At 38.8% G+C, this 16970-nt stretch overlaps 1 protein-coding gene across 1 annotated transcript in view; it reads left to right on the top strand.

Annotated features, from left to right (window-relative positions):
* The window catches only part of RGS22 (regulator of G protein signaling 22), a 61109-nt gene that overhangs the window by 2739 nt on the left and 41400 nt on the right, over positions 1–16970 (top strand). The window contains exons 3-7 of the mRNA XM_049818817.1: positions 1212–1274; positions 9375–9596; positions 13369–13454; positions 15298–15463; positions 15802–15977. Of these exons, the coding sequence (XP_049674774.1) occupies positions 1212–1274; positions 9375–9596; positions 13369–13454; positions 15298–15463; positions 15802–15977 (713 nt within the window). The remainder of the gene's footprint in view (positions 1–1211; positions 1275–9374; positions 9597–13368; positions 13455–15297; positions 15464–15801; positions 15978–16970) is intronic.

Raw genomic sequence — 16970 nt, 5'->3', positions numbered from 1 at the left:
AGCAGCAGCCACAAGCGCTAAGGAACAAATGTTGGCAGACTAAGGCTGGGCAAACACCATTAGGTCTGGTTCTGACTTGACATGCAGCACATAGGGGCCTTTCTCAGTTCATGTTAAAGTACATTAGCTCAAGATTTCTTCCTTACCTGAGTACAAGCTGTCTCTGTTTAAGTTGGACACTGTGGGGTTTGGATCAAGATACTGTCTGCCTACAAGTGATACCACATACACTGTGCATAATCTCTCTTTAATGGTACTCCTCACTGCTGCATTTCAATGCTATGAACTTAAGAAAGAGAAAAAAGATCTGTGTCACAAGACCTTTGCTGATATTGGCAAATATATTTGATTTAGGTCCATTCTCCTTGCATTGCAAGGCAGAAATAACAGAATATTCAAGAAACTGAAAACTATTAAAATCTGTTTAGGAGTCTCCATTATATTGAAGACAGATTTTTGAAGACCAATGGAATAATGTTCTACTTTTACCTTCTATTGAGTTGAAATGGGGGTGATGGTGGTGGTATTGAGTACAGTAGAAGTAAGATTAGGATCCATACCTATGGATTTGTCAACAGCAAAAAAATTAATTTCTATTCTACAGTTTTTGAGTCTTGTTAGCAGGATTTAAAATGCAGGGATCAGAAAGGGTACAAAAACACCTGCAGATGCAGTCTTCACTTCTGATGAGGTCAACAGGAAGCCTCCCAGTTTTGTCAAAGTATTCCATACTCTGCTTGCTTGGCGAGGCAAATTATAGATCAGCGAACTCCCTTTTATTCCCCAAACATCTCCCAAAACATCCCCAAGCAGCAGTGTGGGAGCAGAAGCAGGCTCTGGTGAACTTTTATACTCCCCTTCTTCCCAGATGTGAGAGAAAAAGGTATAATGTGGGGAATTTCTAGACTGTTAGCTTATGCACATTTTTTCAAAAGAAAACATGCGGATTTCCAGCATTTAGAAGCTGTTGGGCTTATGAAGGCTGTATCTGTAAATTTCTTGGCAAAGGATTTACCTTCACGTGTGTTTTTTAAATTGCTAAGGACCTCAGCAGTGTGCAATGGCTAGAATGTAACAACGATGCAATGACTATATTCTCAAAAGTGGGAAATAACATTTTGCAAAAGTTTGCATGTCATATCTCATGGAAAAAGAATTGTTTGAAGCAATAGTTCATTCAAGCCTTGCTTTGTGGTTTTGTCTCTCTGTAGGAAGAATGCTTAGCCACAGATGATATGCTTGTGGACTACTTTAATGAATTTTTGAGTCTTCCAGTAAGTACCTTACAGAAATCCCTTGCAAAATACAAGAAACACCTTACTAAGTTTAATAGTAAGGAAACCCAGCTTAGAACATTTTGCATTTTGTCAGTGGGTAGTTAAATGGCTTTTACAATATGTCTGTATTTTAATGGTAACAACTCTTATTGCTCCATGTTCTTATCAGTGTCAGGAAATATAACACAGTATCTGGACTTCTGGGGATAGATTTTCTCTTGAAAATTTATGTATTTAAATCACAGTGCACCAAAATAATAGGAAAGGAAAAAGACACATAAGTACTTATTTTAAAAGTATAAGGAGTCTACTTTTACTCCAGTATCATGATGTGCCAACATAACAAATATTTGTCCTTTTACATTCTTCTGGTGATGCACTCAGTGATTAATAAACATTTTAGCTCAGGAACCGACTCTTCCTCTTCATGGCTGTGAAGGTCTTGAAGTTGGAACTTCCCTCCTCTTCCTTTCCCATCTGCAGCTAGAAGGATGCAGCCTTACACTGTATTCTGTGTGCTGATCTGGTTGCAGTTAGACCACCATACCCAGTGCTCTATATTTAACCAGTTGCCCTATATTTTGCTACTTTTCCCCATTAACTACCCTGCCTTCCCACAGTCTCATGAGAGTCACATGTACTGTCCTGCTCCCTCAATGTGGCAACCTCACCCAACTTCATCTTGGTAGTCTTGGGCCTGACTGTCCCCATTCTCTCCATCCCCACACTGCAAGGTGGCACAGACCTTTCCACAGCATTGCTCATGGCTCCCGTGGGATCTCCCAGCTGATCTACCCCAGAGCTGCCCCACAGCCGGTCCCCTTTCTAAAGCACTGTAGTCCAACAGGCTGCACTATGAGAACATATAACCCTCTCTGCAACTTGCTTGGTAGGAACCACCACCAGCATTAGGAAGGGGCAGGATATTTCTTGATGCTCCTTGGACCTAAGACTACAGTGCAGCCACTATTGGAATAAATTCAGTTATGATTCAGGCTTACCAAACTGAACTAGACATAGATGTGCTCTCTAAGTCACATCACAGATTTGTGTAAAAGTACACATAATGGGAGTTGCAGAACTAAGGATGGTAGAACGGGCTCCCCATGCCAATTCTTTTATCTTAAAATAGAATCTAGAGGTATTAACTCTATATAAGAGTGTGGGTTTTGTGCACAGCAGCAATACTGACTTCTCTCAGGAGTCAGCCTTTACATGCTTTCATCACACTGCAACATTCCTAAGAATAATTTTTACAAAACTAGGGAGACACAGAGAGAAGAAAATGTGTGGTGAGAGGGCTGCGGTTTTTTCTCTTTCTATTTTTTTTTCCCCTTTGCAGCTGCTTTAGGATATTTACCTAAATCCAAGCCTAACTATGTAGCTTTTAAATGCAGGCATCCTTCCATGTGTGAGATTGTTCTTAGCACAGGAATACCATCCTTCATGCCTTTGCTGCTTATTTGGAAACTATGCCTCAAGTTTTCCCCAAATCACAGAGGATGGAGCAGGTAAGAAGATCAGCCTGCTTAGTCTCTGGGTCTCCTTGGACATGCACAGATTTCAGGACTTCTATTAGAGGCCAAAATTCTCCTTGGCCTCAGAGGGCTCCACAGCCCGCAGTCCTGGCACAGCTCAGCAGCTCTGAACCATGGCGATTGTCCAGGTGCTCCTGACAGCTCTGGAAGCCCACAGAAACGAGTTCACAGACACTCCTGAGTAAACACTGTTTTACACTAGTAATCTTGATAGGCTTCTAAGATGACAAATGGTCTCCTATATATTTACATACCTTCATGAAAACAGATGCTCTATTAGCTATTTTTATCTGTAATGCTCTCATAATTGGTTTTATTTTCTCTTTGATCTTTTCCTGAGGATTTACCCTGTTCAGGATTAAGTTCTATTAATGCCTTGAGTTCTGTGGTTTGAATACCTTATATTCCCAATTTTCCCCTCCTTCTCAGAAGGCTTCTACTAAAACACCGCATTGAAATTTCCATTGCTTTATTCTTGTTGTGCTTATACACTGTTGCCTGGGAACAGTATTACCCAGGTGTGCTAGTAGTTAGGCAACGAGTTAAACTGAAAATATTGTGTGACTTGATACAAGAAATCAGGGGTAGCATATGCTTATTTTAAGAGACTGCCTCTGCGTTGATTTATAACACACCACTAGTGTGTGGAAAATTGTATCACTGGGGACTTGCTATAGCAGTAGATTTTTTTTTTCCTTTGATTTACAGTATATACTTTAAGTGATCCTGTTGTTATAATAATATTCAATATAATCTGACATGAATATCTAGGTATTCCAAAGATCTACATGGTGTAATGAAGGATGGTTTGTACAGAAAATATTTCTGAAAGATGAAATAATACAAAAACCTCATGAGGGCACTTGTTGCCAGTAGTACAGTGATTTCACAGTAGCAGAAACCAATTACATGACATAAAAACGAGTTACACCTTCCTTAGTAACTAATCTAAAATGAAAGGTTTAAGAGAAACATTGGCCTGGATACATTTCCATTTCTAGCTGGTCAAGCATCCCTAAATTCAAATCTTTGATTTAAAACATCCGAGAATATGTTTAGCTAGGAATGAAAATTGAGAAGTCAGAAATTGCCATCCAGCTCAGTGTTGGAGGCCTCAGTAAGAAAGCGCAGTAATGTCAAGTTGTTTCTCGTGCACTCTGCAAGTGCCTACTAGTCATTCCACCCCAAGTCCATGCTGGGGCCTTACCCCTCACTTTCCAGTTACCAGTGATCCTGATGAAGACCCACACGCTCCTCTGCAACCTCAAGGAGTTGCACTGGAGACAGAAGAGCTAAGTGCACCTCAGTTGAAGCATTCAGGAGATGACACTCTTGGTGGCGAGTCCCTGGCTGTGGGTTTCCCCTGTAGCAGAAAGCTAATAAGTGACCACAATTTTATCAGCTTCAGATTTGAAGGCTACTTCTTTTGAAAGTTCTCAATAGAAAAGCTCTCCACTGACTGAGTAGTCTGGGATCCAGGACTTGATACAGGTGATGATTCTAAAACCAATTAAAGCCCAAGTAATAAAGTTTGTGCCAATCGGTCTTTCTGAAAACAGAATGGTCCTGAAAACCTAGTGCTGTCAAGAGTAAAAACAGGCCTGATCTATGAGCAGCAGATAAGAGAGAGGGCAGAAAGCAAAAAAGCAGTCCACTTTACTGCACAGTTCCGGCCCTTCTCTGTTTTGAAGATGGCTGTGAATAATTCAATGCATCGATGCATCAACACATCAATTCAAGGCATCACCGCATGCTCTTTGGTTTCCTCTTGTCCAGGTGTGTGGAGGGAGGGTGCAGGTGCCGATACAACCTCCCTTAAAAAGGCTTTTACATCAGTAAGGCCCTACCTGCATATTACGTTGAGACTTACCAAGGACTAAAACTTGCCAGAAACATTCCTGACTTCCTTTCTCACTGACAGTGGGTTTACTCAAAATGTTCTTCTCTTCTCTCTTAATTAGATTGTGGTATGTGATTGTGACTTGTGTCTTACTCATCAATGGAAGGGAAACCCTGGACTTATTAAAGTCAATGGGAAATTTGCCATTGACCATGTGCAGTGTGAATTTTCCAGGCAGTTCATAGAGCTACTCAAATTCTCTTCTGTCTGGCCTCTCACTGACATTTATTTATGATACACACATACCCGTCTTAAGGAAGTTTTGGCAAAACTCCTGGATGAGGTCTCTATTCATTCCCACCCTTTCAGGGCCTTAACCTAAAAGGCAGCCAAGCTGTAGTCATTCTGTTTCTCTTGGGATCAAACTACATTATTTGGGGTGGGATGTGGTGAGCATATTTACACATTTGTTAAGTGTATCTGAAGTTAAGTATATCTGAAAACTGTTAAGGCAGAGAACAGTGAGATTTATATGTCTGATATCCTGGCAACATGGTGATGGATGCTGTTTTGGTTTCTGTTTTGGGAGGACTGAGAGAAATTTGCCTTCCCTTTAGTGAAGTGTATAACTTTAGGTTTCAGAATTATATATTCTATTTATTCTTCAACTGAAACCACATTCAATGTGCATTTGACAGCTAAGAAATTTCTTTGCTGTCAAAAATATACATGCAATTTTTCATTTTTTTTAATAGTATTGCTGTACCACAGTCTGAAAACAGCTTTTTGTTGTTTGCTTGGACATTTTTTCTGAAGCTGAGATTACTACACTGAGTTACATTGGTCATATGGGGTTCAAGGGGAGAATTGCCTGTGAGTGAAACAGTTTGCAAAGCCTGTAGACTTATTTGTTGGTATTCTCAAGTCCTTGTTGATACTATTTATTGTGCTAAATTGATAATGTATGAATCTCAAGCTTCAAGGCTCCTGAAAAACGTGACTTATTTTTTCTTAACATCTTGAGGTATAATTTTGCTTTGGAGTTTTCCCTCTCTATCTTCAGAGGATCAAAATTTGGACCAACTAGAGAGAGAATGATACACTTAGTCTTTGGTTAGTGTAGTAAAAAGCCAAAGAACTTGCCAAATGTGGGGTAAGAAAGACATTTCTCAGTATATTAGATTGGCACACATAATTTTTTCCCCTTCCTTTATAGTGTAGGCTATCATCTACTCCTTAACATAGGCATCTTCACTGAAGAGATTCCTCGTTATTGCAATGACCTAGAATATTGGTGGTGCCATAAACCTCCCTCATTATTGTCCTGTGAAACATTGTAGGATTTTACAGCACTTGGCTTCTGTGGGAAAGGTTTTAAGTTTGCTACAAAGTATTGAACAGGTTTGGGGCTATTTTTGTGGCTTGTACTGTGTGGGAATGGTTAGATTGTGCGTTTTGCTCCATAAGTTCCTCACATACTGAAAGGGAAATGGATTGACCAATCCTCTCTCCTGTACTATGACTGGGAAAAATGTTTCCTACAAGAAATCAGGTTAATTTTTTTTTTTTTTTTGTGTTCCCATTTGAATTTTGTCATAACTATCACTCTTATTTTTGTGGTGGAGGATGAGTTAAGAAGGTCAGGACTTACCTCTTCTTTTATTACGCTTACAAAAACATTCTGATTTATCATTCTAGTTTTCTTAAGTAAGCAAGTGAAATAAGCTTCTCCGGAAAGCGTATTTAACTATTCTAAAATGCTTTTATATGATAGTTTGATGACCTCCTCTATCTGGTAGAATTTGGGATTTGTACAGAATCATAGATCACTCAGGCTGCAAGGGGGTTTGGGGAGGTCTGTAGTCCAACTTCCTGCTCAAAGCAGGGTCAGTGCTTTAGTATTGAGACCAGATTTTCTGGGACTTTGTCCAGTTGGTCTTGAAAACCTCCAACAACTGATTCCATAGCCTGTCTGGATAGCCAGTGCTAATCATCCCACAATTACCTTTTTTCTTATATCTGAGACATCTGTTGTTTCAGTGTACGACCATGGTCTTTTTCACTCTCACCATGCACCTCCGTGAAAAGCCTGGCTCTACCTTCTCAGTAACCTCCTGTAAGTACTGTAAGACTGCTGCTAGGTCCTCCCAGAGCTGTCTCTTCTTCAGCCCAAACAAGCCCATTTCCCTTAGCCTCGTCTCACAGGGCAAGGGCTCCAGCCTCTGACCATCTCAGTGGTCTTCTGCTGGACTCACTCAAATCTATGAACATTCTTCTTGTACTGGGGACCCAAACCTGGATGCAGTATTCCAGATGTAGTCTTACTAGTGTCGGGTAAAGAGGATTACTGGCTACTCTCTGAGTGATACAGGAGTATGCGTGCCTCTTGATATTCTTGGGGATAGGTAACTACATCTTGGTCCAAACCCCAAAAGTCTGGACTAGAACCACCTTTTTCAGTCAAGTATGTATTGTATGAAGCCTTAATCTTCTTAACCCCTCAGTGTATGCTCTTTTGTTTCATTAGTATATTTGTCTAATAAATGATTTGTATTCAGACTCCTAAAATAGCAATACACTTTACATTTTAAAAATTGTCACTAGCATCTGTTTCATTACATTAAAGTTGCCATATTTTTTCTGTTCAGTTAATTACAATATGCACTAAAACCCCTAGATCTAGAGTAAGTTACAAAGGATTAAGTAAAAGTAGATGTGTGTGATAAGCTAATGTTGTCTTTGCTTAGTTTTCAAGTTGAACAACATGGAACTGAAATAATCTGGTCATGTCTAATCACGTAGCCCTATATTATGGAATTTGCACTCTGTTTGCTTTTTTCCGCAAGCAAGAACATTTCAAATCCCGAGAGACTGAAGCACCTTGTTTTTTAGTGTACTTTATTCTGTTGCTTTTTTTAAAAACGTGGAAAAATAAATAAGGAATAATATATTTGGAGGTTATTAAGGTTGCACAGCTAGTCACTTAAAAGCTGGTAGCAGTCCAAATTAAGTTTGAAAGCAAATGAAATGTACACATTGCAAATTGGGAGAAGGTCTGAATGAAGTATAGTGAAATCTACTACACATAAAAGGCTCTTTAAAATGCGGTTCAGTACATCTGGAGAAAAACCACTAAAATCTGCAGAGTACCCTGGAGAAAATTAATGCCGAAAGAGGCACAAGGTGTCACAGAACAAAAACCAAGCTGTGATTTCAACTGCAGTTAGGTAACTAAACAGACTAATGCAATTCAATGCATGGCTCTGAGCAGTGACAGTCTGATGTCATAGGCACTAGTCATACACTTAAAGCTCTCACATGCTACGTGCTTTGCCAGGCTGAGGCTCCACACTAAGACATTATGGGATAAGTAGGGAATGTTGTAACCACATGTTGCAGCCACGTGGTTTGATCCTGGGCATTGCTTTATAAGACCTTGATCAACAAGGAGGCTTCAAACAGAAGCAACAAAATAGCTAACACTGATGTGGTTACTTTGGACTTCTATAGGTGTGAAGAATAATAAAATTGGTCTGTAATGTATTTCTATATTATATGTAGCATGTACTCAGTTTATGTAGTATGTGTATGAATTTTATCTATGTATGTATATATGTGATATATGAAAAAGTTCAAGGAAATGAAAAAAACAGTGCTGGACAAAATAAAATAATCTTATTAAGTGCAGGGGAACAACAACTGTACGAACACCAGGTGGGATCCTGTCTGGAACAAAGCCAAAAAGAATTTTGGCACTGGGTGTGGATATGGCCAAGATTTTCTTCAGTTCTTAAATACAACATGCCTTCTTTTCTTCCAGCTCAGTGTGGAGAAGCTTATATGCTCTGCTTGTATATAATCTCATATTCATAACTGTCTCAGTAATCCCCCATTACTTCTGTAAGATCCATCCATATTTTCCCTCTTCATTTCAAGTAAAAGCATTTGAAAGATAGTCTTTTAGGGAAATACCTAATACCAGAGCTCAAAAGATGAAACATGGCTCTGTTTTAACGCGTACACATGTAGCAGTTTTTTTGGAGTTGATAAAAGTAACAATTACATAGCTGAAGTTGAAGTTTGGTCTACCTCATGTATTATACAGTATCTGACTGAATTAGTGATGTATAATAAAACTTACTACAGGCCATAGGTTTTGGTAGGTGTTTGACCTACAAGTAACAATATGGTGAAAAGCCTTTCCTACATATGGAAATCTTCAGATTCATCCTCCTCAGATGCAACCCATATTTAAAAAGGTCAGCTTCATTGCTATTCTTTTCAAGCCTTGATCGCTTGCGGTAATGAATGGGAGAACAACGCTGGAGACGTGATCCTGTAGGTAAGTAGTCCCCTGCAGAACAGTTGCTAAAGTCACTGTAAATTATATATTCTAGACATCTGTATACTGGATCTATTATTTGCATGTGAAAAAGAATGGTCTGTGATCCAGAATGAGTTAAATTCTTGACAATTAAGCATAGCTGAAACAAAAAGTACAATTGCTTTGGAAAGCTATACAGTGAAGAGGCTAACGAACAAGAATACAGAAAAATTACTATTCCAGGCCCTGAACATAAACTACAGCAGGCAAGAGAAAGAAGCCTTGTAATACCAGCTTGCATTCTTTAGGATGCTTCTATACTTTAAAAAGTAACTTTCTTAAATGAAAGCGTTCCCTTATTACAATGCTATAAACTTTCCAAACTTCTTTTGTAGACTTTTGCCCAGCCGGTTAAGTTTAACTCTGACTTTGGGGTTTTTGAAGTAGTTAATGATGCCCCACAATGCCTGGAAAGCCAGCTGAAAAAAATTCTACATGATCAGAAACCTCCAAACCCCATTTATGATGTTCTAAGGAAAGCAAAGAATGACGGGCAGCTCTCCAAAATGCGCAGCGCTTCTCCAACCTTCAATATTGATCCAAATTACAACACTATGGTAAGCATCTTATAGCCCCTGAGTTTATATTTAGATCTTACTGTAGAGATACTGGCAGTAGTTATTGTTGTATTTGGCTTGGTAGCTTGGGAAAAATGTTAATTTATGTTAGGAAAACATAACGATGGGCCAAATTATGCCCTGCAACTCACATGTGTCTAGCAGACAAGTGAATGGAATTACAGATGTACATCCTGTAGCACAAAATTTTGAAGATTCTGCAGGGCAGGATTCAGTTGTGTGGTCTGAATACTTTTTAATATTAAAAGAAAAAATATTATGACAACAGTTACTTTACTAGTGATCCCTGGAATGTGCAAATTGACTGAAACTAATGCATCTCAGTCTTTCCTTATTAATTAATTTCCTTGTGTGGCTATGAGCTCATCTGTGGTCTGGCAGCACATAAGTCTCTCTTCCATTAATTCCCAAAGGATTTACATGGTTAGCATCAATTGAAATGGACAGAGAAAATAATCTTTGGCAACAAGAAAACTAAATTAATGGAAGGATAGGTTGGATTTTAGAAAAAAAATCTTGTATCAGACACTATCAATTTTGGTATTCTTACCTGTTTACTTTCAGGGCTTTCTTCAGCACCAAATTAGGCAGGTTAAAATCAGGAGTTGAAGCACTGTATGCGCCTAAGAGAATACAAGACAGTATAATTTGTTGTGGGAGTTTACCTTTAAACAACAGCTTTGGAGGAGAAAAAATATTTCACTGGGATACTTGGTTTATTCCTTTCTTGCTTGCTTTGCATTGGTGTGACTGATGTGACTTCAGTTCATTTCATTCAAGGCCAGTCTAAGGTCTTGCTACATTTTTAGAGGCGGCTGCTCTAAATTATGTCATAGCTGGAAAGCTGAGAGAAAAGCAGGGAGTTGTAACAGACTGCTGCTTTGCCCAGTATAAGCATAATGATTTTCAGAAAGGAAAACAGTGTTGAGAGGTCAAAAGGCAATGGTATTTAACAAAATGATAGTAATGTGGGATTGCAATTATCTGCATCTAAACTGGAGAAATGCTGCAATACAACAAGGCTCACAGACATCCCTACCACGTTAAATAATTATTTTCACAAATACTTTGCTTGAAAGCACAAAAGCAGAAGAGCTATTCTCAATTTCTTATTTGCTCTCAGGATTCAACTGAGGAAATGTGTGCTTGTACAAATGTGACTAACGTTGCTCTCTGGGATAAGCTCACATCATTGCAACTGTAGGTGGCCTTACTTGACAAGTTCAAAGCCATTTCACTATTACATCTTTCATGTGGTTTGGAGCAGCAGACCTTCTGTATTATTTAAGAATACATTTCTTTCTCTGGGCCATTTTCCATAGATAGGAAGCATTATGGCCTTTTGAGGAGCAGTATACCTCGATACACTTTCTTCACCTTTTGTGGGGAAAGGGTGATGTTTCTTCTCATTTTTGACTCCTCCTTTACTGGAGAGGTAACACAGATGCCTCATCTGGTTCAGCTTGGCATCTCAAGGCTGAGCTGGAACAAAATGGCCTGCAAAACAGCATGCCAAAAATTGTTACTGCAACTACACAAGGTGGAAGAGTCCGCTTCATTCATTGTCCTACACTATGAACCAGAAGAAGTCAACCCAGACCAAATGCATCAAGCAGTTCAGTTCAAATCAAACTGAATTTGATCTTTCAGGCATCGGGTGATGCCGCCTTCTTTGCTTTGACTGCTTTCTTCACACTGACTGAAGAGATTGACAGTTGCTTTGAATGTTACACAGCTACAAGAAGTCACCTTGAGTGGCCATCACTGGCACATTACTAATGAAAATGAGTTATGATTGGAGAATCCTAGTAGGCCTTTCAGGCTACAACCTGAATTTAAACATATTTTGCCTAAGAAATACTTCCAGTGGTATTTTTCTCTGTATTTTACTTCCCCCTCAGACTGTTAAAAGTTTACATATTCTCTGCATGTGTGCATGCACACTTGCAAATTATTAATACAGAGGTAAGTATCTTCTTATCAATAGTCAAAATCAACTTGGTGAAAAATATATTAAGAAAGAAACCTGTGGAATTGGGTAGAATTGATCACAGCTATGGAAAGAAACTGGCGGGCATCCCACATACCTTACTTCAGAGAAACCCCAGTTCAGCAAAGCACTTAAGTATGTGTTTAACTTTAATCAAGGGAAGTTAAACACATGCTTAAACTTAAACACGTGCTAAAAGCTTTGCTGGATTAGGTCCCAGCAAGGCCTAAGGCTGACTGGGTAAGGAAGCTAACCAAGGTAACAAAACCCGTCAGATTAAATGTAGCATCTTTCTCTGGGGAAGGGGAAAGCATAGAGATTCTTTCCTTTCTGATAGTATCTATAATTTTGTGTACCAACCATGTACAGACGTGAACATATTATGAATCACTCAGATAAAAAACTGGGCTGTGAGTCAGTAAATATATAAATATTAAAAGCCAAAATAAAGAGACAATCTTCTGTGTTTCAAAAAAGCTTGTCAGTTACCAAAAAGAGGCATACACTGTGTGGTTGGGAGTAATTAGTCTTCATCTCCACAAATTACATTGTATGAGCCACTGCCAACATAAGCTTTCCATATTTTGAAATATTTTCTTCTCTCTAAATGAAACCACCCACTTTCTGAGTAATTCAGATTTTTTTAATCCTCTACAGATATATATGAGGCAGAAATAACCCTTGTCCCCAGTGGAATATTAGCTCATGGAAAGAAAATTTAAAATGTAATCTACATTAACTGATTATTTGATATAGCAAGTAGCATCCGTCTTTGCCCAAACTTCACCTGTTTTATGGACAAGGGAAGCTGCTGCATTCTTCCAAATCATCAGTCTCACCTTCACTAAAAGGAAAAATGCACCTCAGATAAATAAAACATGTCATCCCCTAAGAGTGGAAAAAGTATGCTCTTAAAAAAAAAAAATATTAAAAAGTTTGCTGTGTGTCATTTCTAAGGGAAACAGCTATGGATCACTGTGGCCCATAGTCAGAGATCTTGTTCTCTGTGCAAGACCCCAGGCATAGTTTTTTCGTTAGCTGGCTCTGGGTAGCTCACTGCTCAACACCTCCCTTTCACTCCCAAACCACTCTTCGGAAGCACCTCCCTTTCTGCTTTCATGATGCATTGAGGCTTAGACCACCTGAGCAGAAATCTGTTAGGCGCCCGATTCATAACGCACTCAGGCTTCCACTATGAGTTACTGTGTGCAATGCAGTTTTGCAATGTTCCAACATAAAAGTGGGAAAAGTGATAAATGATTGGCTCTTTATTTGTTTGATTTTGTTTATAATATCCACAGGTGTCTCATTCTGGGAGTATAATTTAAGTGTTCCTTACTTCAAATTCTTGAGGAAAAATGTAATAGTGATTATTTATAAAATGTGATGGAGTCAGAAAAATTAGCAATTTCCTATTGCAGAAAATTTATGAGCATCTAATTTGCATTGTTATTGTACAGTAAAAGCATGATTCATACACACATTATTTCTGAAGAAAAACCACCCATGATTTGTTAAAAAAGTTGTACTTTTATAGGTGAAATCAGATTTTGAGCTTTTTAGCTGTTAATAGGAAAGTAAATGAACTCAATTGTCCCAGCATGATTAAGGCTAAACTGGATAACAAAGGTGATGTTCACTGTACATTTGTCTTCCTGAGACAATGCTTCTGTAGAAGGGGGATGGAGAGAATCAGTTACATGGCAAATGAATGAAGAAAGTCAAGGATACTGCAAATATTTGGCGTTTCTTTTTTAATAGTGTCTTGATCGAGAACAAGCAATTCAGTGGATTAAGAAAGAAAGGCTTCCAGCATTTCTAGAAAGCGACTGTTACTTTGAATACAGGTATTGCAATCTTTTATGCTGTGTCTCAGTTTTAGATTTATACATTTTTCTCTTCTGTTTAATTCATTTTGACAGTACTCTCGATATGTTTTCTTCCATCTCTAGTTCTGTTTGTTTAATTTTAGCATTTTAGTGACCTGGATAAAGTAAAATCAGTGACTTTATTTCACTCAGCATTCTGTAATTTTCCTTGACCATGAATTACATACTATATTACACCATTACAAAGAGAGTAAGAGTAGGGTTTACTGATTTCTGAATCTCTGTTCCACAGAGATATAATAGTAGCGATGCGTCTTTCTCTAACCAATATGTAAGCTATATAAGTGGAAGTTATGAATCTATGGAATCTATTTGGAAAAAACAGCCAGTCCTTTTTAATTCAATCATTAGTTTTGTGTCTTTGGGCCCACTGTCAGGCTTCTTTTTGCAAGGTTCTCTGTGGGATGCTGTGGCATAGTTGGATGATTTACTGTTACACACTTGCTATATTTTTCCAGATGTCCTTTTCCACAGATGTTCAGGAGGTTCAGTCTGCTTTTTGGAGGATCTGCCTCTACATCCCTTAAGATCTCGTCTAGGTGCTGATAATCGTAGTGTGTTTCAGGGGTCCTAAAAGGAGAGGCAGCCTGGCAGTATGGTTCACAAAACTCACGTTTGTTGATTATAATGACAGGCTAGGTACTGGGGTATAGATTTCTACATTAAAAATTTCAAAATGTTTTTCACTTTCAATATCCTGAAGACTGCACTTAAATTCAAGGGGAAATCTGTGTAAAGAACAAGCAAACCACGAAAGAGTGCTCCATTTTACCTTTAGAAGCAGCCTGCTTTACACATATCTGGGCGTCATGAAACATTAACTTTGATCTTCTGCTATAGCAAAGTATTTCTTTGATCAAGAAGAGTTATCTAAGAGAATTACATAAAACTAACTTTAAGCATGTACCTAATTTCTATTGACATCAGTGGTTTAAGTTGCTTTTCTGAATCAGAATCAAGATAAGCTGAGATGCTAAAAGTGAAACTTGCACTTAAAGATGTAGATAGCCCAACCCTAGAATGAAATCATATTTGCCCTCATATAGTGGGGACAAGCAAAACTGGGCATTCACTCTTGGCAGTAGGCTTAGGCATAGGCTTTGTCTTCCCTTCACATGCACCTTGGTTGATTTTGTACTGCTTTCTGGCTTAACTAAGTTCTGCCCCAGTTCTTGAGCCCAGAGCATCCTCATTATCGTCACGTGGTTCTAAGATTGCCTTTCCTGAACATCGTGAGGTTCACGCTAACACAAGGTAGCACTGGAGTGCTGTTCTGTACTATAAAGTCCTCATACAGCAGCCAGCTGAACACGATAGTGCCAGCTGTCTTGTTATCATCTGAAAGTGCAATTAGTATGATCACGGCTGTGGCATTGCTGCTGGAAGAGTGCTTGTATCAGGAACAGGAAAAGTAGTGTCTGGTGGTGATACAGGGCTTCTACAATCAGGGAGAATAGCTCCATTTTAGTGACCAAAACGTTCGAGGGCTTCTTGGCAGGGCTTGGGACTGCACAGATACATGCAAGATCACCCTACAGAAATCAGTTTTACTGGTACAGCTCGATAATGCAAAGCAGGCCACCATATGTAAAGCTGCTGGACTATGGAAAAGCAGTACTAGTATTTACATATGTGACAGCAGGTGAAGGGTGAAATAATAAAGCAGATCATAAAGTTCTTTGTAGCAATTTATTTTTAGATTGATCATGCTTTTTATTGCCTATTCTGGGGAAAAAAATCAACTCTTTCTCTGATTAAAAGCTAAAATTAACTGTTTTCTTGTCTCAACATTTAATTTCAGGCTAGCTAAACTGATATCACAGGTCGAATGGAGCAAGACTGGCATTAATTTCATTATAGATAGTGACTACTATCCCTGGATAAGGAAGCAAGACCCAGGTTCTCCTCCTCCTGAGGAGGATGACACTTCATTGACTGTGAAGAAGTTCTACATATCGCTTGGCCAGGTAAAATAAACATGTTTAATTCATCAAGATTGAATGCTTTGGGTTAAATTATTGTAACTGAGGTCACAATCTAATTTGACAACTGACTCTCTGAATATCCCTTACTTTCAAAGCTCTTTGTTCTAGAGAAGAAGGTTGATGGGTTGTAATCCATCTTAAACAGAAGCTGTGTTACAAGTATGGTCTGCTACTGTCATACAGCTCTCTTCACTGGGAACTATCATTACAGAAATCTACACAGACTGCACAAAATGACTGCAGACACTAAGACCTCTGCACTCAGAAACACTGCAATAAATAGAGAAATTTGAATTATTCTATGACATTTATTTTCCTAGGCTACAGTTTCTCAAGCAAAGGATTGGTTTACGCTAGCAAAACGAAGTGAATCCATGAAAACTACAGATTCATTTATGCATCCTGTAGCTTCTAGCCAAATTCAAGATAATCAGTGTTTGCCTGGGCAGCATGAAAGAGACCATTCCTTAAGTGAAAAAGATAGCCTTCTGGGTAAGTAACAGGGGCTCAGCCATAGTATTTATAACACAACTTTGACTAGGTGGAAAGAAAAGGCATTCCAAGGAATTGCTGTTAACTCCACTTCCTACCTTCTGAGCATCATATGGTATCTTAGGCTTCAGACGGTGATTTGTTTCTTTCCATAGCCACAACCTTAAGTGAAAATTTGAGCTAGTAGCCAAGTAATTTTGTGATAGTAGAAGTCTCTTTTCTTACATATTTCTGTCTCATAGATATCTGTAAGTTTCAGCTAAGGGTTGTTTTTTTTTTTATTTGATATGTTTTGAAAGACTTTCTTGTCTGGATTCTTTGGGTATTTGATAATGTATGATTTGTGTTGCAGCAATCTTCTTAAGGTATTTATGTTGGGCACTTAAAAGCCTTTTGGCTGCCAATTTTCATGAATCTTACAGAATGTAATCATTTGTGACACTTCTGTCTACCTGTCAAATTTAACTGAAATTGTTCAGCAGGTTTCAAAGGTACCGGCAGAGAACATACAGGTGCACATATGGACATACCTGATCATATAGCCTTGCTTCTGCTCTGTAGGCAGTAGCAAGATGAACAAACAAGTCTCAGCTCATATGTTAGGAGTTTTCTGTCCCCCATTCTCAGAGGAAAAAGCAGCCATTCAATTTTGAGACTTGAAATGCTCAGATCTTGGAGTCCGATGGCTGAATGGAAAACTGGAAGACATGGCAACTCCAGAAGTCTGTCTTCTTCCCCAAACCCCAGGAAGTATATTGCTGATGCATGGATTATTAATGAAGTTATACAAGTTGCACTTGTTTGCAGCTCATGACTCTACCACTAATTTTTGCAGTGCTTTGATCAGAGAGGTCACAAATGCACCATTCTTGCAGAGCATTGTAATGTAATGTAGCTCTGTATTGCAGTGAGCTGGGCATAGGCCTATGGAAAGCCCCTCTCTCCTCTTTTACTGCAGTTGTCCTGCAGTCAACCAACAGCATTTTGCCTCAATGAG

This window comes from Accipiter gentilis, chromosome 2 (genome assembly GCF_929443795.1).
Source record: "Accipiter gentilis chromosome 2, bAccGen1.1, whole genome shotgun sequence".
Classification (NCBI taxonomy): Eukaryota; Metazoa; Chordata; class Aves; order Accipitriformes; family Accipitridae; genus Astur; species Astur gentilis.
The sequence above is the reverse complement of the archived record's forward strand: the minus strand, read 5'-3'. Positions and strand labels throughout refer to the sequence as shown.